This window comes from Bubalus bubalis, chromosome 2 (genome assembly GCF_019923935.1).
Source record: "Bubalus bubalis isolate 160015118507 breed Murrah chromosome 2, NDDB_SH_1, whole genome shotgun sequence".
Classification (NCBI taxonomy): Eukaryota; Metazoa; Chordata; class Mammalia; order Artiodactyla; family Bovidae; genus Bubalus; species Bubalus bubalis.
Genome location: NC_059158.1, coordinates 140,635,784 through 140,657,462, shown reverse-complemented (window position 1 = coordinate 140,657,462; position 21,679 = coordinate 140,635,784). Strand labels below are relative to the sequence as shown.

General features: G+C 37.3%; 1 protein-coding gene across 3 annotated transcripts; it reads left to right on the top strand.

Moving 5' to 3' along the window:
* The first annotated feature begins 240 nt into the window (after positions 1-240).
* On the top strand, positions 241-21,630 carry TYW5 (tRNA-yW synthesizing protein 5). Of its 3 annotated transcripts, XM_006059322.4 has the most exons (8): positions 241-380; positions 5,790-5,944; positions 10,348-10,417; positions 13,137-13,181; positions 13,778-13,915; positions 17,151-17,238; positions 17,633-17,749; positions 19,749-21,630. In XM_006059322.4, the coding sequence occupies exons 1-8, from the start codon at positions 303-305 to the stop codon at positions 20,003-20,005; spliced, it is 948 nt and encodes a 315-aa protein (XP_006059384.1). In that variant the 5' UTR covers positions 241-302; the 3' UTR covers positions 20,006-21,630. The 3 variants fall into 3 exon arrangements, with proteins under 3 accessions (XP_006059384.1, XP_006059385.1, XP_044792924.1); XM_006059323.4 differs by lacking the exon at positions 10,348-10,417 and having other exon boundaries at positions 5,790-5,882; XM_044936989.2 differs by lacking the exon at positions 13,778-13,915.
* Positions 21,631-21,679: the final 49 nt, after the last annotated feature.

Here is a 21,679-nt window from a genome sequence, read left to right as displayed (position 1 = left end):
TTGTGCTTGCCTGTGCATCATGGAAAGTAAGTCGGTGTGAAACCACCTCAGCGAGGTTCGGAGAAAGAGACTGGAGAGTCGAGTTGGCCTGTTGCTGCCACCTCTAGTGAATTCGCCCCTTCTCTGCTCTCTATCATACGCCTGTTGGCCCCGAGCCCCATACTAGGAACTGGCAGTTCTCGCGACTCAGCCTGCCTCCCGGACCTGTTCTCTCCGGGTCCTGTTTCCGGGCGGATCGCGCGCTGAGGAACGTGTTAGTGCAGAGGGTCCCAGGACTTGGAAGAGGATTGGCGTGAACAACCATGGCTGGGCACCGCTTCCCAGTACCCCGATTCGAGGGCGTTTCGCAGGAGCAGTTCATAGAGCACCTGTATCCGCAGGTGAGGCCCTCTCGCGGGGCGGAACCATGGGATGTCGGTGGATACCCGTACCTACCACTCGAGCGGCTCCGAACTGGTTTCTTTGGATCCAGGTTGTGGCGAGAAGGTTGTCAGTTGAAAGTGGCTGGTTGGCCCTGCGGCCAAGGGAGCACGTGGGGGATGTTGACGGTCTCACCTATTAAATTTTTCGGCGAGTACCGTTCCACGTTTCTGGGAAGCAGTTGGACGTCAGAGGGCTGACTACGAGAAATATTTTACCTAATAAGCCCAGTTAGCTGCCTTGCGGGAGTTCGATCAAGGAGTCTAATACCATTACCATGGCACCCTAGGAAATACTCACCCGCCTCCCACTCCCCTCCCCCGCCTCCCCCAGGTCTTCAAGTCTTTCGTCGATTTTCTTACAGTCTAGGGGCAGTTTCGCGCCCCATCTCCGACCCCCACCCCCCAGTAACTTGAATGGCGCCTTTTATTCTTCACGAATTACTGGATTTGAAGGAGCAGTTTTTCACTGCACTGATCCAAAAAGGGAAGCAATGGAAATCCCACGAGAAACTTCCACTGGATTCTAACTAACATGGGTTGTAGATCAGACGTTCGATTCTTTGGTATCTGTAATTCGAACCTTAGTTCTTTAAAACAAAACTCAGAAAAATGTTAATGGGGGAGAAACTGTTTTTACTTGCAGGGCTTTTGCAAAGGAATCTAGGCGTCAGAAAAACTGAGAATAAAGAGACGAACAGATATTAAAAAAAAAAACAAAAACCATAAGATTACAATTAGCCTGCTCATGATAAAGAACCCCCTCCCCCAGTAATTTTACTTGATATTTATATCTCTGAGGATGGTTATAGAGCTACAGTTCTGAGTGTTACAAAAGTCAGGGATGAAGTTTTCTTTTAGGAATTAGAAACCTACGGGGAGGATTCAAGTCTGCAGCAGCAGCAGGCTCGATGGGTGGTTGTCCTTCCCCACCACGGAACACATTAGTGCATAGATACCTTCAGGACAGAATTGTGACCATCAAATAATATATGAATGTGGAAATACTTTGTAAGATGGCTAGCAAAAAGTGTTTTGTAATTTAGCCTTCCTAGACAAGACATACTGTTACAAAGAAAGCATCACTAAACATTGTAAAGTGGAAAATTGCAAATAACACTGATCATGGTGTAATAAAACTAGAAATCAATAACTAATTTGCAAAACAAGACTTTTCTAATGAAGAAACTCCTAAGAAAAGCTGTTAAGGGATATAGGCCTATCAGATTTTTAAAAATGTTTTAATAACCAACAGTGTGGTACAGTTGCATGGATAGACAGACCAGATGAATAGAGAAGAAAGTCTGAGTGACTTTATATATGTATCTCCAGAGTCTGGATAAATTTCCATTCATATAGAAATTTAGCGTGTGATGAACATGACATTAAATCACTAGGGCAAAGATGAACTTTTAAATAAATGGTGCTTGGACGACTGGATAGTCACAGTCATTTATAAGATGATAAAATTAGATTTATATCTGACACCATACACAAAAGTAATCTCCAAAAGGGTCAGAGATCTAAATAAAAAAAGAAATTACATAAGTACTAGAGGAAAGCATGGATAAATTTCTTTGTAATCTAGGTCTATGGAAGGGTTTCCTTATGACTTAAGTGTAGTAAAAGAAAAGATTAAAATTTGAGTACATCAAATTCAAACTGGGAGGAAAATATTACAGTATATATTTCATTAAATGTCAGCGAAAGCACATGTATGTAAAGAACTTTTAAAAATTAATGAGGAAGCAGGCAAAAATCTGATTAAAAAGTGAACAGTTGACAGAAAGATAAAAATGGCCTCTAAACACATGAAAAGACATTGAGCTTTACTCATAAAAGAATTTAAAAAATAGATACCATTTATGTATCATATTGGCAAAAATCAAAAGGCTTTAATAATACACTCTTTGTGAGTCTGTGAGGAAACTGGCACTCACATTTTATGCCAAGTCCTTTCATGCATTGGAGAAGGAAATGGCAACCCACTCCAGTGTTCTTGCCTGGAGAATCCCAGGGGTGGTGGAGCCTGATGGGCTGCCGTCTATGAGGTCGCACAGAGTCGGACACGACTGAAGGGACTTAGCAGCAGTAGCAGCAGTACAAGCCTAATGGAGGGGAATTTGGCATATCTAACAAAGTTGTTGATGTGTTTACTTTTTGAACTGTGGTGTTGGAGAAGACTCTTGAGAGTCCCTTGGACTGCAAGGAGATCAGCCAGTCCATTCTGAAGGAGATCAGCCCTGGGATTTCTTCGGAGGGAATGATGCTGAAGCTGAAACTCCGGTATTTTGGCCACCTTATGCGAAGAGTTGACTCATTGGCAAAGACTCTGATGCTGGGAGGGATTGGGGGCAGGAGGAGAAGGGGACGACAGAGGATGAGATGGCTGGATGGCATCACTGACTCGATGGACGTGAGTCTGAGTGAACTCCGGGAGTTGGTGATGGACAGGGAGGCCTGGCGTGCTGTGATTCATGGGGTCGAGAAGAGTTGGACATGACTGAGCGACTGAACTGAACTGAACTGAGTTCCTCTTCAGGAGTTTACTCTGGGGATGTACTTCAACAGAATGAAAATATCTAGTATTTATTATGTTTGAGAATGATTACAAATAACCTAAAAAACCTACTATAGGAGACAGATTAAATTTTCCATTTACACTATAGTGTGCTAAGTTGTAAAAGAACAATGAGAGAAAATCTGAACTGATAGCAGTGATTTTCAGGATATAATTTTAAATTAAAAAATTACAAAAGACAATGTATAAATAAGATAATTTTGTATAAAAAAGTAAGGATATTTATATGGTTTTTGATCACTTTGCAAAAAAGAAACATGGGGATGGTAAGCCAGACATTAATGAGATTGATTATCTACAGGGGTTGAGTGATTACAACATGGGTGAGTATAGATGCAGTGACCTTTTTTATATAATTTTGACTTTGGAGATCACGTTAATGTTTTATATTCTGAAATAATAGTAATAAAAAAATTAACATGGATAAGGAATAATTTAAAAAAAAGCCAAACTCTAGTATAGAATATAAAAATAACAAGTGAACCTAATTAAGGGAGAGAGGAGAAGTAACCTAAGTCACTTTTGAACACAGTACTTCGATTATGAATTTGGAATGTGTTAGTTGCTCAGTCATGTCCAACTCTGCAACCCCAGGGACTGGAGCCTGCCAGGCTCTTCTTTGGAATTTCCCAGGCAAGAATACTGAAGTGCATTGCCATTTCCTTCTCCAGGGTATCTTCCTGACCCAGGGATCAAACATGGGTCTCTTGCATTGCAGGTAGACACTTTACCATCTGAGCCACCAGGGAAGCCCATACTTTGATTCTATGGCAGTCTAAAAACAAAAAGAACTATAAACAATGCTGAATTCTAGTTTGTATACTTTTTTACAGTGGTATAACTTAGCAATTGTAGAGGTACTTAGTGTGAATTCTGGGATTGTGCAACTGATTAAACATTGAGGATGATTGGAACCAGGTTTCTCAGGAAGACAGCAGGTAGTTTACAAATATATGAACAAGAAATTTTGAAATAAATGTTGTGGTATAAGTTTGGAATTAGGTAACCATATTGGAAGTATCATGAGTCATCATATATCCATTAAGACTGTGTGTGTGTGTGTGTGTGTGTCTAGTACATATTGAGAGAGAGAAATACAACCATATGCATATGTAGTGTGTGTGGGGGCGTGTATATTGGGGGGGGTGGAGGGAGTGAGTATATACACACCTTCATGTGTTTCCTAGCTCCGATCCCTGAGAAGGGCTATATGTAATGACACATCAATAGTCATGAACACATTTAGCACCCAGATCATTGTTTCTAAACAGCATTCCCCACTAGAAGAAACCAGAGCTACTTGAAGAAATAACTATAGGGCTGGGACAGAGAGGCAAAAGAATACTGGATTATGTTATTTTGCCATAAAGTAAGACGTGCTCAGGCAGAAAGTCATAAGAGTCAGCTTGAAGGTATTCTTACTGGCCAACTCTGGGATAACTTGAGCTTCAAAATTATATCAGTAGATTATAACTCAATGGAAAAAAAAAAAGAATGAATGGAGAAGTTAGAGCTAATTCTTACATTAGAATACTAACTAGTACGTGTAGAAGGTGATTTTTTTTTAATCACAGTTTTTGCACTCAGCAATACTGAGTGGTACATTCTTTGCAGAAACGCATAAGCTGAATCTAATCATGGAGAAGCATCATGTAAATTCCTATTGAAGGACATTCTGTAAGATAACTAGCCTGTGCTCTTCAAAAAATGTCCAGGTCATAGAAGAAGGAGTCTGAGGAACTGTTCCAGATTAAAAGAGGTGTCGGAGAAGGCAATGGCACCCCACTCCAGTACTCTTGCCTGGAAAATCCCATGGGTGGGGGAGCCTGGTAGGCTGCAGTCCATGGGGTCGCACAGAGTCGGACATGACTGAGCGCCTTCACTTTCACTTTCATGCATTGAAGAAGGAAATGGCAACTCACTCCAGTGTTCTTGCCTGGAGAATCCCAGGGACCGGGGAGCCTGGTGGGCTGTCATCTATGGGGTTGCACAGAGTCGCACATGACTGAAGCGACTTAGCAGCAGGAATTAAATGCAGTGTGGTATCTCAGAAGTTGGGAAAAAATACAGAGACAATTAGCAAAATTTGGATACAAGCTGGATTAGATAAAAGTATTATAGCTGTTAAATATAATTTTGATAATTATTCTGTGGTTATACAAAAGAATATCTTTGTTCTCAGAAAATATGCTCAAGTTTTAGAGATAAAGGAGCATGATAGAGACAGTTTGGAAAACTACTCTGAAATAGTTTAGAAAAAATTAAATTATTTTTAATATGTCTCCATACACACATTGCAAGAGTGAGAGCAGATGGTAAAATAAGTGGGGCAAAGTGTTAAATTAGCAACTCGTGACTCAGAGTAAATGGTATATGGGAGTTCTTTGTAATGTTCTTGTAACTTTTCCATAAGTTTAGAATGGTTATCAAAATAAAAAGTTGCAAACAATATTTGACTATAAAGTACAAATTTTAATCAGTTGTATTTTTTGTTATATATAACACTCATAAAAATGCTTTAAATAATATTCAGACTTATCTTGTTTCTAAGCTTATGATAGTATTGCTGTTTGGTTTTGTTTTGTTTTCCTAATGCTAAAATTTTGTTCTAAGTATATTACATAGTTTCCTCTTCCTGCTTTAGTTACAGCATGAATTGTCAGAAGATCTGATTTTGAGCATCTTGGGATCAGTAGTCATTTTTTATTTGTTTTTATCCCTTTATTACCCAATATAACTCCTGATATATTGTTGGTTTTCCCTAATTTTTGTTGATTTTTCCCACACAGAGAAAACCTCTAGTGTTGGAAGGAATTGATTTGGGAGCATGTACAAGCAAATGGACAGTGGATTACCTCAGCCAAGTCGGAGGGAGGAAAGAGGTGAAAATTCATGTTGCTGCAGTTGCCCAGATGGACTTCATTAGTAAAAACTTTGTATATAGGTATTTTCTTCTGAGGTTTACTCTGGGGATACACATAACTTTTTTTAAACCTGTAAAATATTTTTGCATTATTATACAAAGACCATATGGCATTTTCTCTCTTGGCTTGTTTGGTATAATTATAGAATAGCTTACTAATTTTTAAAGAATGGCTTTTAAAAGACAAGAATTCTCAGCTTACATAATTATACAAAGACATTTCCAAAGACTATTTTAAAAATAGAGTGTATACCCAATACCCTCTGGAGTTATGGAAAGAGCAGAGAATTTCTGTAACTAGAGTTAGATTACATCTAAAGCTGGATGTGCAGTATTCATTTAGTGCTTCATTGATTAGTTGGTCTTCCCACATCAGTAATTGTTATCTAGAGTTGTAAATTCTAAACTTTTCCTTTGCCCTATTTTTGGAAGATTTTCTACTTCCAGATTGTTTTTAGTTAAGTATAAGCTCCTGTGTTTTTTTTTTCTGCCCTCTCCAGAAATATAAGACAGGTGGTTGTTATGTTTGGTATAATCTTTTGTCAACTTGGATAAATATGACTTAATTTTCTTTTTTGACAAAATAATCTTAAATATGTTAAATTTCCCTCATGGTTGTCGATTTATGTTTTGGAATGTCTTAAAAGTAAAAGATAGTTGAAAGCTGTGGTATGTCTGAACTTGAAAGCTTTAAATGCTATAATCTTATAGTTTTACTATGCTGTTTATTCCCATGAGTTTATTCCCTTGAGTTTTACTAAAAATGTTAAATTTAAAAACGATTTTCAAATTCTGAGCACGTGTAGTTTCCAGAAAATCCAGTCTGTTGAAAAACCATGTTCACAAAAGACTGATTTTTTAAAGAAAGGTGGCTCTCACTGTTCCTTCCAGAGTTTAGAGATGAGCTAAACAGAGCTTCCAGTGTCCAGGGTCATACTTTTCTCATTAGAGTTTTCCAAGTTCGTATAGTAGCTTGCCAAACCGTTTCTTGGTATTTGATTCTTTGAATATTTGCTGTTACAGTTTTGGTTTTTAATAGGCCATGAATTGAATTTAATTGCCATAAATTTTTCCAAGTGTAAGAACTTTTCATTTTTTATTAAACAAGAAAGTGGAAGAAAGTGCTGGAATGATGGGTGTTTCTCAGCCTGCAGTTAATGATGTTTATTTTCCAGGGAGGCCCAGTGCTGTAACAAATGGGTATTGAAACTTTGTCTTGAATTGCCTTAATGTTATGTCATGTCCTATAAACTTTTCAAAACATGTTTTTGAAGCACATATATTATGTAATAGTTCCTATTCCAGGTCCTCTAAGCCTTTCACTAGAGCTGCTAAAGAGTTGCAAGGTTATTTGCTTAGAGACAGAAGGAAAACAGATGTAGTCAGTCATTTTCTCAGTTATTGGGGAACAGGAAAGAAGGGAGGCATCTAGGCCACAGAGAGAGGCTGGAAAGTAAGAGAACCTACGCACATATCTCAGTATTAACACTTTAGATTAAGGTTTCATTTCTGATTTTCAAACACTTGAAGATAAATATGTTCCCAAGTCTTGGCTTTTACTTCTTTCCTCATGGTAGCTCTTACTGTTCTTCCAGAATCCATATACATAAAAATGAAGAGCCTTGAAAGGATACTGTTGGTATTCTGTCCATAGGTTTTTTTTTTCAAGTCTGAGTCTTAACATGAGCTTTGCTTTGCTGCTTCTGCCTATCACATCCACATCATCTAACTCCTGCCATCCTGCTCTTATTGTTTGTTACACTTTCCTCATTCCTGATCTTGGAAAGAAACCTTTCCAAAATGGGGAACAGAACAGTAAGGATTTTTTTTTTCTTTTTCTGAATGTTGTTAACTGCTTGCTGCTATGTTACCTTTATTGTTAACCCCACCATCTATCTTTTATCGAACATTTCTTATATATCAGGTACTGTGCATCCTAGATTGTATTACTCATTTAAATGTCTATGAGGTAGATTTTTTAACTGATACTTATACAGATGAGAAAACGGAAGCTTAAAAATGTTAAAAAATTTACTTAAGATTGTAAATATAGCTTGAAATGATGGAACCAAGACTTATTCCCAAATTTGCCTGACTCCACAGAGTCCTAACAGTTCTAATCCCTCTTGGATACTACCTCACTTGCTGGTCTACGTCAGTCCAAACAAGTGGAGCGTCGTATAGTAGGTGCTCTTCTTACTGAAACACGCGTAGGATAGATGAGACCTGAAGGCCAAGGAACTTCCCAGTTGATATGCCTGTTGCCCCCCTCTCTCAGCTTCGCTTCTGTAGAAGCTTGGATGGTACTACTAAAGGAGAAGGTTGCTGAGGCCACCCAAGTTCTGCTTTGGACTGAACTACTCTACCTGGCCTGTTCTTGTAAAGGTCTTAGGTTCTCTCTAAGACCTTAGCAACTGCACCAATTACAGAGGTAGCTCTGGCCTGTAGAGGCTTCTGTATTATTTCCAAACTCTTCAAAAGGTGCTTTGGTAGAAATGAAGGGTGTACAGTGAGATCAGAGATGGAAAACATTGAACAAATAAATTTGTTGATATTATTAGCCAGAAACTATAGTAGTTGATTGGTCTGAGTAGATGACAGCCTTCTTTCTTCTCTCCTGCAGTGTCCACTGTACATAATTATCAGTAGTGTCCTCAAATTCAGATTGACACCTGCTAGTCCAGAATCTGGCATCAGATTCGCTTCGCTTTGCAAAGGGGTACAAGGCAGGAAACAGCATCCTAGCAGGATAGTATCAGTAGAGTCCTTATACCAATCCAAAAGCCATTTTTGGCTCACTAAGTGATAACTTCCTTGTAAGGGAACAAGACTAGAGGTAGATACAGAGATACCCTAGTTTAGTTAAGCTACATAGTCCACAGAAACCTGTAGCATAAGATGACTATGACCTTAGTTTCTCAGTTTCTCCAAGGGACGTGCTCAGTTACTGAGTTATACTGCACACAGGGAAGCCACATCCTCTGCTTCCCAACAATTAAGAGTTCAGTCACCATCCTTCTAGTCGAGACATAATAAATAATTGTTTTTTTGCTGAGATTTGCTTCCCTTGTGGCTCACCTGGTAAAGAATCTGCCTGCAATGCGGGAGACATGGGTTCAGTCCCTGGGTTAGGAAGATCCCCTGGAGAAGGGAAAGCCTACCCACTCTAGTATTCTGGCCTGGAGAATTCCATGGGCTATATATAGTCCATGGAGTCACAAAGAGTTGGACACGACTGAGCAACTTTCACTTTCACTTTGCCGAGATGCGTGGCGTGTGGAATCTTAGTTCCCTGACCAAGGATCAGACCTATGCCCCCTGCATTGGGAGCACAGTCTTAACCACTAGACCTCCAGGAAATTCCCAGAGGGTCTTTGTCTTTTCAGTAAACAGTGTTATCTGTTCTAATAGCTGACATTCCACATTTATGTTAACCCACTATGTTTCTTGGAAAGCATTGCATGGACATCTTCTTACAAGGAAATCTTACCTCCCTGTTACAGAGTTCAAGTGGAGAAATATTTGTTAGTAAGAGAGAAAGATTACAACTCCTAATGAGAGGTGTGGAGGCTAGAGTGTAGTGACCCAGATGCCTTTGATGATGTCATTGTCTGTTTGATGTTTCTGATAAGGTATCATCTTCAGGTAGGGGGTAGTACTTTTGATTCTAGAAGATTGAACAGATAGGATATGACTCAGAAAAGGTAACCCTCAGACTCAAAAGAGTGAGGTAAAGGAAACAAACCTTGCTTCTGCAGTGTTCAATCCTGTTTACCAGGATGGAAGGAGATGGGCCTTTGGGCAGAAATATTTAAGAATAAAATTTGATCATTTCACTGGAATCCTTGAGCTATTACTCAGAAGCCCGAAATGATAGACTGTGGTGTAGAAGGGTGAGAGCAGTTTTGTTTGGTCGTGCCAGAAGGCAGGCAGGTAGGTTGGTGAGAAGGGGAGGGGCTTTGTCTTCATGGGCCATTTGCTTGTTTTCTCTTCTACAGTAGCACTAGTAGTTTGCCTTGTTCATCTCGAGACTTGTTTTGCCACGAAACTTGAAAATTAGTAGCACTAAAAGCTTGCAAGTTTGTATATTTCCATATATACCATAAAACCAGAAACATTTTTCTAACAAAAACTTGGAATAGGAGTCTATTGACATATGAGAAGGATCCATCTGTACTGTAGATCTAAAAATCTTTAATTTTTGAAAGCAAAATTTCAGACAACCTAAGTCAAATAAGCTCAACTCTAAGTGAAGTTTGAAAGCTTAGAATTCTACATAATAGGTTATAGTAAAAATTATGGATACTGTGTTGTAAAACAGAAGATTATATCAAACTCCAGCAAACAGTATGTGTGTGTATAGTGGCTAGAGTATTACTAGTTTATTTTTACTAAGTCCAAGGATTCTTTTGTGTTTATTTCAGAACTTTACCTTTTGACAAGTTGGTACAAAGGGCAGCTGAAGAAAAGCATACAGAATTCTTTATTTCAGAGGTAATTGTTTTTAACACAATTTCTTAAGAAAACATTAATATGTAATCACTAAATTATTTTCTTATAAAAGAATGTTAGATATATGAGAACTATAGCTTTCCATATATCCTAGCTGTGCTATTTATTAGATCTCAAACCTTGTCCTCATTACCTTTCTGTGCTTTGGTATTCTCATCTGTAAAATAGGAACAGTAATAGTACTTATTTCATAAGTTTTTTGTGACAGTTAACTATAAAATCTGTACTCAGCACAGTGCCTGACAGGTAGGAATCACTTACTAAATGTTAGTTATTAATACTATTTCCTCTGAAAATGCTTTGGTCTGATATGCCAAGTTCAGATGATAAAAAGGAGAACTTTGTTAACTCTGTTAACAAAGACAAAAGACTATTTCTATATTTTTTTATTGTTATTAATGTGATTTCTGTTGTGTGTATTTGCTATAACATTTGTTCAGGATTATATGCAGAAGAATTCTACTTATTTACATAATAATCCAGCTTAAAATAATGCAAAATAGAATTTAAATATCTTGAGATGAGACATTGAGGCTTTTATAAATACATTAAAAAAAAAGTTTGTTGTGTTATCTCAAAAGCACATTTGAAAAATAAACTGCTTTATAAGCTTTGAAGAAAGCTGTTGTCTGCATCTGAGCCAGCTGGGTGATGGTCAGTTTGGTGGTAAAAGGTATTACATTTTCTCTGTTCTTTCATCACATGATGTTTTATCCCTACAGAAATCCCAGATGTCTGATTCTAATTGTATGACTAGAATATCTGCAAAACTGATTCCATTAGCTATATCTGAAAAATGTGTTTTAGCTTTACAGTCATGCTTTAACATGTATGTTCAGCTGCACTTTGGTACTTTCCTGTCCAAGGGTAATGAGTGGCACAGATTTAAATAGCCATGAAATGTCAAGTGAAATAAAGGAAATAGGGACAAGGTAATGGTAAAGTCTAAAAGTTAGGGTGATGTGTAAGATGAATTGGACTGTCAGTTAAGTTCTCTGGGAAACACATTCTGTGATGAAATTAGGACTACAAAAGACTTATTGGGGAAAATACCTGTGAAAGAAAAGGAGAAGATTTGGGTAAAGGGTGCCATCAGGCAATGATCCAGAGCTGACCAACTCTCTGCCAGCTCCATGTGGAACTCCTGAGCAAAGACTACTTCCTAGAGGAATCCTGTCCAGGGTGGCAGTGTCTAGGCCTTTTACCATCTTGCTTAGTCATTGGTTTAGGCTATCCTAGAAAGAGCACGACAGTTCAAAGGGTGAGGTAGACCTGAAGGAGTTAACAGCTGGCAGCTGTAAGTTTATCACACTCCTTGCAATTAATGAATCTTTTCTTGAAGAGGGTTGTGTGGTGCATCTCTGTATCTGCCACATAAATATATATTTTAAATCCTGAAACATTAGAACTGGTAGAAAATTCTTAGAATTTTGAAGAACAGACTTTGAAACCTGTGAAAGTGAAAGTGTTAGTCACTTAGTCTTGTCCCACTCTTTGCAACCCCATGGACTTAGCCTCTGTCCATGGAATTCTCCAAGCAAGAATACTGGAGTGGGTTGCCATTCCCTTCTTCAGAGGATCTTCCCAACCCAGGGATCGAACGTGGATATCCCAAATTGCAGGCAGATTCTTTGCCATCTGAGCCACCAGGCAAGCCCTGAACCTGTTTAGCTAGTAATAAATTTATGAAACTTATCTGATATGGTACTAGTTAAAATTTAAAATCAGTAAATCTTGGATTTAAGTAAAATCTATGAACATAGATGTATATTGTTATGATAAATGAGATATAGTTTGAAGTTTGTGCTATAATGGTCAATTTAAGTATAAAAGGCAGAATTCTTGTGTTGCCCCTGTGTTTGATCTGATGTGGCTCAGTTTACTAGTTATTACAGAAAATACAGGCGATGTATACTTCATAATTCAAATAATTCCCTATTAGAGCTACATAATGGAGAAGGAAGTGGCAACCCACTCCAGTATTCTTGCCTAGAGAATCCCAGGGACAGGGGAGCCTGGTGGGCTGCCATCTATGGGGTCACACAGAGTCAGACACGACTGAAGCGACTTAGCAGCAGCAGCAGCAGAGCTGCTTAATAAAGTTATAGTTGACAGTTTTTTAAAGCATCAACTTAAGTTTATTACTATAAGCTGACATAGTTCTAATTCATACCTGAGCTGACTCTTGATGATTTGGGTTGAGAATTATGATTAAGGATAAGCTTAGCTTTATAAAATACAATGTTTCAGATTTTTTAAAAAATTAGTTTTAAAAGTATAAAGTATTCTATATTATCTTCTATATTTGCATTATATTAATGAAGTTTGTTGTTGGCCTTCAATGATACTCTGAGATCATGTGTTATAAAAATGGGATTTCTGTAAAGTCTTAAGATGCTAATTAAGATTGTAAATAATTTAGAGTATAAAGTCTAAATTAAGCTTTAGATGTGATATGCATGTGTTGCCTTTATAAAGAATTTATTTTACCTGATGTTTTGTGGATCCTGTCATTGTTACAAGCACGTATAGAGACATTTCTTCATATGGCCACCAGAGAGCATTAGTAGAAAGGGAAGAAAATGGAACTTTTTTTGAAAATGACTTAATTGGGTTAGATTTTCACATTTATTCCCTTTTGTCTTTACTTTCTGATATTTTTAAGTGAATACTGATGTTGTTTTTCTTTGGCTTGTTTAAGGATGAGAAGTACTACCTCCGATCACTTGGAGAAGACCCTAGAAAGGTAAGAATTCTGAATGTGAAAAGTTATCTAATCTTTCCACAATTAAGGAATCTATTCTACTTATTTTGCAGACGGCCATTCAGTTAATAAAATATAATCTAAAATGATATAAAAAACCTGGATAATTCATATATATGTATTTAGGGTCAAATTAATGTGGACACAGTTAAGGAGCAGTCCCTAAAATGATCAAGTCAGATTCTATCTTTTCTCTTTATGGCATGTTATTTCTTTACCTTCTTTTAGTCTTCTCTCTTAGGAGAAGCCCCAGGTTTTACATAGTTAACATTCAAGTTAATGACTCTTGCATTTAAGTAGGTTGTATGATTCTTGCTTAGAGTAAGATGAACTTTCCTATTAATGAAGTATATAAAGGTTAACAATCGTAAAATCATTGAATGTCTTATTACAGTCTGTCATTCTTTCACTTAAAAGATCATGTGTTGGCTATGGTCACATCCTAGTATTTTAAAACAGTGAGCAGAATTTTGCACCATTCCTCCATGATATCATGGGCTCTGATGGCAGCCTTAGATAAAATAAGCATTACTCCAATACTGTGGAATAAAATTCTCATTGTATTTCTCTCAATGCAGGATGTTGCAGATATCAGAAAGCAGTTTCCTTTATTGGAAGGAGATATTAAGTTTCCAAAATTCTTCAAAGAAGAGCAGTTCTTTTCCAGTGTTTTTCGAATCAGCTCACCAGGGTTACAACTTTGGACACACTATGATGTATGCTACATAAAATGAGAAATCTAAAACTACAGTAGCCTTTAGAATTTATAGACTGAACATTCACAGTATTAACTTTTGGGAGGCTACCCTGAAGATCTCTGACATGTAATTTGCTGAAACATGAGGTTTAAAAACAGGTGCTCTGCCAGGCAATGGTATGGGAGTAAATTATTTAGTTAATGCTAGAGCCTAGTCTGGAGAACGCAATGGCACCCCACTCCAGTACTCTTGCCTGGAAAATCCCATGGATGGAGGAGCCTGGTGGGCTGCAGTCCATGGGGTCGCTAAGAGTCGGACACGACTGAGTGACTTCACTTTCACTTTTCACTTTCATGCATTGGAGAAGGAAATGGCACCCCACTCCAGTGTTCTTGCCTGGAGAATCCCAGGGACAGGGGAGCCTGGTGGGCTGCCGTCTATGGGGTCACACAGAGTCGGACACAACTGAAGCAACTTAGCAGCAGCAGCAGAGCCTAGTTAGTTTCTTACATTTGCATTTCTCTGTTCATCATTATAAATATATATACTGAGTTTTTTCAAGTGTTTTTTGTTTTTTTAACATGTGGAAAATGGACACCAGATGAGGTGGGGGAAACTGAAAGTGGAAAAAATGTTAAAGTTGAAGTTATATATGTGTCTAGATGGAACCGTTGTTTGGGAGAAAGGCAGAAGTTTGTGGAGAGCCGTTTCCAACTGTAAAAATTTGGAGATGCCTGGAGGTCTTAGGGTATATATCCCTTGAGAATGTCAAGTGTCTACTGTATTTATTGAGCAGTAAGATGTGCAGATATTGATCTTGACCATTTATTCTATGGTGTTACAATTTTATTTGCTTAAACATATGCATGGGCTTCCCAGGTGTCGCAGTGGTAAAAATCCACCTGCTAATGCAGGAGACACAAATGATGTGGACTCAATCCCTGGGAGGATCTCCTGGAGTTGGAGATGGCAACCCACTCCAGTATTCTTGCCTGGAAAATTCCATATGCAGTGGAGGCTGGTGGGCTACAGTCCGTGGGGTCACAGAGTCAGACACAACTGAGCATGCACACGCACGTGCAAACACATGCAAATAAATAGCTAAATAACATTAAAAGTCTAGGTTTGTGTTTAGTTTGGTGTTGGGTAGAGAAATTTAGAAAATTTAAAGCAATATCTTGTGTGTACATTAGTTGCGCAGTTGTGTCTGACTCTGTGACCCCTTGATAGGTTTCCAAAGATAGAATATTTTGAAAAGTTCTAAATATAAAACTTTATAATAAAGTTTTAGAAGTATACTTTATAGTGTTTTATAGCTGAGGACCTCTTGGGAGGATTTTGATATAGTATAATTAAATGAGATAGATATAAGATCTTAACATGTTTTAAGGTTTTCAGTTCAGTTCAGTTGCTCAGTCGTGTCTGACTCTTTGCGACCCCATGAATCGCAGTACGCCAAGGCCTCCCTGTCCATCACCAACTCCCGGAGTTTACTCAAACTCATGTCCATCGACTTGGTGATGCCATCCAGCCATCTCATCCTCTGTTGTCCCCTTCTCCTCCTGTCCCCAATCCCTCCCAGCATCAGGGTCTTTTCCAATGAGTCAACTCTTCGCATGAGGTGGCCAGAGTACTGGAGTTTCAGCTTTAGCATCAGTCCTTCCAGTGAACACCCAGGACTGATCTCCTTTAGAATGGACTGGTTGGATCTCCTTGCAGTCCAAGGGCCTCTCAAGAGTCGTCTCCAACACCACAGTTTAAGGTTTTAGTTACATGAATAGTATAATGAGAAAATGATAACTCATACTTTTAACTGTATTCACAAATGTTGTGTAGTATCCATTTTCTCTTAAATATGAAGTTTTTCTTAAAAATAAGTCAAAGGAATGCTAGTTATGTAGTTAAAGCTTACAGAAGTCATTGTTAAGGGAGAAATGCTTAGGTTGAAGTGATATGTAAATAATCATGAACATGTCTTGCTTAGTATATATTTTAATTCCTTAGCTGGGAATTAATGTAGCTCTGCCTTTTTTCTTTTCCTTTTTCTATTTTTGGCTGCACTGTGAGGCATTTGGGATCTTAGTTCCCCAACCAGGGATTGAACCCCCACCCCCTGCATTGGAAGCACGTAGTCTTGATAACTGGATTGCCAGGGAAGTCCTTGTAGCTCTGCTTTTAGGATTTTTCAAAATTTGTACTAATGCAGTGTACCCTTACAAACACGATAAAAGTCAACATTGCTCCATTATTACTAAGTTTGTCAAAATTATTTGCCAAGTATGGTCCTGTTGAAATAATTTGGAAATCAGTATATTTTCCTGTAACCAAATTCTGGTTGGTCATCTAGTAAGAGTCTGTCAGTGGTTGCAGCACTACCTTGTGTTTCCTCAGCACCTGGTTTTTCTAAGTGCTCTCATCCTATCATCTAATGTTAGCCTTACAGTATTCCTTGATAGATAAGTAAAATAGATACCAACGTGCACGTGTGCATGCTAAGTCACTTCAGTTGGGTCCAGCTCTTTGCGACCCTATGGACTGTAGCCCTCCAGGCTCCTCTGGCTATGGGATTCTCCAGGCAAGAACACTAAAATGGGCTTCATGCCCTCCTCCAGGGGATCTTCCCGACCCACGGATAGAACCAGCATTTCTTACATGTCCTGTTCTGGCAGGCAGGTTCTTTACCACTGGTACCATCTGGGAAACCCATATTTAGCAAAGGAAAGTGAAAAGTGAAAGTAAAGTCGCTCAGTTGTGTCTGACTGTTTGTGACCCCATGGACTGTGTAGCCTACCAGGCTCCTCTGTCCCTGGGATTTTCCAGGCAAGGGTACTGGAGTGGCTTGCCATTCCCTTCTCCAGGGGATCTTCCTGATACAGGGATTGAACCCAGATCTCCCACATTGTAGGCAGACACTTTACCATCTGAGCCCCCCGGGGAGTTGGTCATACTTACCAAAGGGAGCCTCAAATAGATGCAGCTGCACTTGCTGTCATAATGATGAAGCAAAGGCAAACTGTTCTGAGCAGATTTTCTAATGGCCTGCCAGTCCTTCCCATCTTAAGGCAGTGTTGGAGAAATAATGACACAGTTGTGTAACACATCTGTTTTCACTGTTTATTAGAATATTACTATAAGACTTTTAGGTAATCTGAGTCAAGCTTTATTAAAAGATAGGATTTATGGTTAACTGGAGTATCATTGATTCTGTATATTAGAATTTTATGCTTTTTCATAAGTTCTTATTTGCCTTCAGGTAATGGATAACTTCTTAATACAAGTGACAGGAAAAAAGCGTGTTGTTCTGTTTAGTCCTCGAGATGCCCAATATTTATATTTATCAGGTACTATTTTTTTTAAAGAATAAATTTCTCAAGTTTTTTTTTTTAATGTCTTCATTCTCATAGAAAAACTTTGTAGGGCTTCTTCCTAATTATGCTTCTTGTGTTGTATTCGTGTCTTGTATTGTGTTCTTCATTGTGTACGTGTATACATGAGATGATAGGTTATATGAAGAATGAAATTTTTAGATTATCTTGATTATGTTATGTGAATGTCAGTGGTTATAAATAAAGGGTAGGTCACTGAAAATTGTCTTCAGGAGAACAGTAATTGTTCTCACAGTGTGATACGGTAAAGTAGTTGTTAAAAAAAATAAATTTTCAAATTTATATTTGTGGTTATTTAAAAAAAATGCTAACTGTTCAATCTATATCATCCTGTTTTGTAACTTTTTAGGTTCTAAATCAGAAGTACTGAACATAGATAACCCAGACTTAGCTAAATATCCACTGTTTTCCAAGGCTAGAAGGTATGAATGTTCCCTTAAAGCTGGAGATGTGTTATTCATTCCTGGTAAGATTTCTAGACTTCAGTAACTTGCTTTTTATACTATTTATACTCACTTGACCATTATGTGATTTTTTTTTTTTATACAAAAGTTTGTTAACTGTATCCTATCCTATACAAGATGAATTTTTATATACAAATGTGTGTTTGTTTAAAGTATGCTAAGACAGGTTCTTACAGTATTGTCTTGTTTTTCAAAGACAACCTATAAATATATTATTATACTCTTAAGTTCTCTTATTAAAGGATACTAAGCAAGATACTTTATATATCTGCAAAAAAATTATACCTCATGGTACTTTTAAAATAATTTCGTTTCTAAAATATTTACATGTTTTAGAACTGTCACTTAAGTAATTATGAAGAAATTATAAATATATTTCAAAGCCAAACAGGATATTTTATTAAATATCAAATGTTATAATGCAGTACCTATGATGTACACTATTGTGCACTACTTTTCTACAGTCTGAATTAGTGTCACTTAATTTCTTTGAACAGTATATAGGCATTAGTTGTTAGTAACCAGTGATACAGTTAACATCTGTAATTATACAAAACTGAATACCTGAAAATTATAAAAATCAAAATATTAAGGGGTGCATTAACAAATTTGGCTTATAGTTTTACTTTTCATATATGTTAATATGTTTATAATAATACCTCTTGAGTGATAAAATTTAGTTAAAAGTATTAATAATAATATGATCTTACTTGGGACTAGATTATAAATTCATTGAGGACAGGGAACCATAGTTTGTTAATCTTTGTGTTGTCCTGTTTAGTTTACTTTACATAATTGTGTATAAAAGTTTAATACCTTGACTTCTCAATCTTCACTGAAAACAGTCACGGCACACTGTTTTAAATCCATTGCCGTTACTTAAATTTGGGGGTTTTATATCTTGAGAGCATGGTTAAGGGTGATGCAGTTCTGCCTTATTCTGTATACAACTTTAAAAGAGAAAAAACACTGAACGTTTGCGGATATTTTGAAATAGGAGCAGAAGTCCCATCTCTGGATTTAAATTTAACAGAATGGTTAGCTTTTTTTCCCTGTTAACACTGAATAAGGGAAAAAAGGTTCTGAAAGAAAGAGTAGTTAAGATTAAAACCATGTTTGGAACCTAGTTTTGTAAATCAAAATATTTTAAGCTTTTTTTTTCTAGAGCACTCTTAGAATGAGTTTATTTCTAAAATTTAGCATCTTATAAATCTTCCTTTCTGTCACAAGATTAAACACTTTTTGGATGTGACTAGGATCTCATCTTTGTTTAGTATTGGTTTAGTGTTTCTTTAGCACCTATGCTTTGAAAATATTTATTCTCAATTGAAAACAAAGAAGTAAACTTTTTAGTGGAAGTAAAATATTAATTAGCTATACGAAGTTTACTTATCTTTTCCACAACCAAAATATTTGCTTTACTTTTATATATATATATTATAAAGGAGCGTTAACATAGGATGATTGTAACTGCATTAGAAATATAAAAACTGGGGAGGCTACAATAAATGCAGATTTTAAGCAAGTTAGAGAACCAAAGGCAGCTTAACCAGGAAGTCTTTGAGAACAAAAGTACTGTACTAAGTCAGAAAAGGTCAGATACTCCTCAAATAATTGAAATGTTCTGTGTATAAAAAATGAACACTTTTGATGTGGTTTGTGACTCAGGAAGTGTAAACAAGTAATACAAAACACAGCCCCAAATTACAGAACTAAAAAACAAAATAGAACTTTATTGTGTCTTTCAAGTTAAAAGGAAAAATTGCTACTTTCAGAAGTTTTAAACGTAGGGTTGTGCTATTGACACTTTAAATTGGTTGGCAATTCATAAAAGTTAAAATGATTCTGTTAAAAGCTAGGAGTGTGCTAACGAAGGGATCTAGTTATAAGATTTATTTCTTGAATTGGCTATATGCAATTTGTGATATTTCACTGACATTTTGTTTTTTTTTTAACTGTAGCTTTTATTTTTAACTCTTTTTTTTAAAAATACTTCTTCAGCTTTATGGTTCCATAATGTAATTTCTGAAGAGTTTGGAGTGGGAGTGAATGTCTTTTGGAAGCACCTTCCATCTGAATGCTATGATAAAACGGATACCTATGGAAACAAAGATCTGACAGCAGCATCAAGAGCTGTACAAATTTTGGACAGAGCCTTAAAAACACTAGGTGAATTACCAGAGGAATACAGGGACTTCTATGCACGGCGAATGGTCTTGCACATTCAAGACAAAGCTTATAGCAAAAACTTTGAATGAATAATGAAATGAATGCAGTGAGCATCAACTTTTAAATACAGTTCAGCCCAAATATTGGAAAAGTGTAACAAGATGTAAATTAGTTTTTTAAAGATTTAATCTTTGTTACAATAGGAAAGATAAATCAATCTCGGATTTACAGATTTAGTATGAAGGCATGTTTGTGTGGTTTCTGCTTAATACAGATTATTAGGGCTTCCCTGCTGGCTCACATGGTAAAGAATCTGCCTGAAATCCAGAAGACCTGGGTTTGATTCTTGGGTTGGAAAGATCCCCTGGAGGAGGGCATGGCAACCCACTCCAGTATTCTTGCCTGGAGAACCTCCACTGATAGAGGAGCCTGGCGGGCTACAGTCCATGGGGTCACAGAGAGTTAGACACGGCTGAGTGACTAAGCACAGCACACATGGTTGAAAAGGTGCTGCAGTGGGATAACCCTTTAGTTTTCAGATGCAAATAACTAAAAAATCCAACTTAAAATGACCTAAACAATTAGAAAATCTATTGAATCATTATACATGAAGTTAGCTGATAAAACAGGCTTCAGTATTTCTATTCCAGTGATTCCTAGGAGGGTCACCTCTGGGCTTTTTTTCTCCCCGCTGTTTTCAACTGCAGCATTGGCATCATCTAGTGCTGGCTACCCTCATGGTCACGGGATGTTTGCCAGTAGCAGTTGGGACTGTGTGCATCTTCATCTACATGCAGTGCAGGAATCGGGGAGGATTTCAGGGGCCCTCTCTTACATGCAAAAGCTTTCCCAGAATTTGCCACCAGATGCTTGGGTCTCATTGATCTAAAGTGGCTTAGACCTGTCCACCCGCAGGCCAGTCACTGGTAGAGGATATGGAATAACTCTTAGGTCAGTTGGGTCTACTGTAGCTGGAAGTGGAATTTGTTTTCTCTGAGACACAGGAGGTATTTATGAGGGCAGAATGGGTCATTTTTAGAATATGTTTAGATAAGGAAAAAAACGTGGGCAACCAACAATATATGTACTACATTAATCTTTTGAGCTTTTTATAACATACAGATACATAGGCCTCATCTTTGTAGAGCAGTACTTTGGGAGTTTGGCATAGGTATCTAAAAGATTTGTGGGTTTTTTTTTTTTGATGCGTCATTAGGATCGAGAACACCTGGATTACATAATAGTAATTTGGGCTTAGTTTTGTGATTTGTCCAAAGCAACTGTTTAATCTGATTGTGGTCCTGATCGTGGTTTTCTTGGTACCCAGTAAAAGTCATGCCTGCCCTTTTTTTTCAGTTTTTGAATACTCAAATCTGTTTTAATTTATACATATGGCTAAACTTTAAGTTTTCCCCATGAGATGTTTTCTGCCTGTCCCCTTTTTAATTAAAAAAAAGAAAAACAAAACTAAAAAGAACGAATATATGAGAGATCTCAATAATGTTGTCATTACTGAAGACAATGAGCGTTTGTATGTGGATCTATGCCATTCTTTGTTTTGCACCTAGTAATTATATTGCAATCTCACTGAAGAGAGACCACATATATTTACTGAACACAAATGTGCTGATACAAAGCAATCTGATTACATCGATTTAGTGCATTTCAAGTATGGAGAAAATTTTCTCTAATAAAAATTATACATTCACTCATACCCTGTATTTGGAATGGATTAATTTCAGCTTTAAAAAGTGAAAGTTAGT

Coding starts and splice junctions, on each gene's coding strand:
- TYW5 (XM_006059322.4), top strand. CDS start 303: ATGGCTGGGCACCGCTTCCCAGTACCCCGATTCGAGGGCGTTTCGCAG. Junction 381..5,789: donor TAGAGCACCTGTATCCGCAG/GTGAGGCCCTCT, acceptor TTTCCCACACAG/AGAAAACCTCTAGTGTTGGA. Junction 17,750..19,748: donor AGATGTGTTATTCATTCCTG/GTAAGATTTCTA, acceptor ATACTTCTTCAG/CTTTATGGTTCCATAATGTA.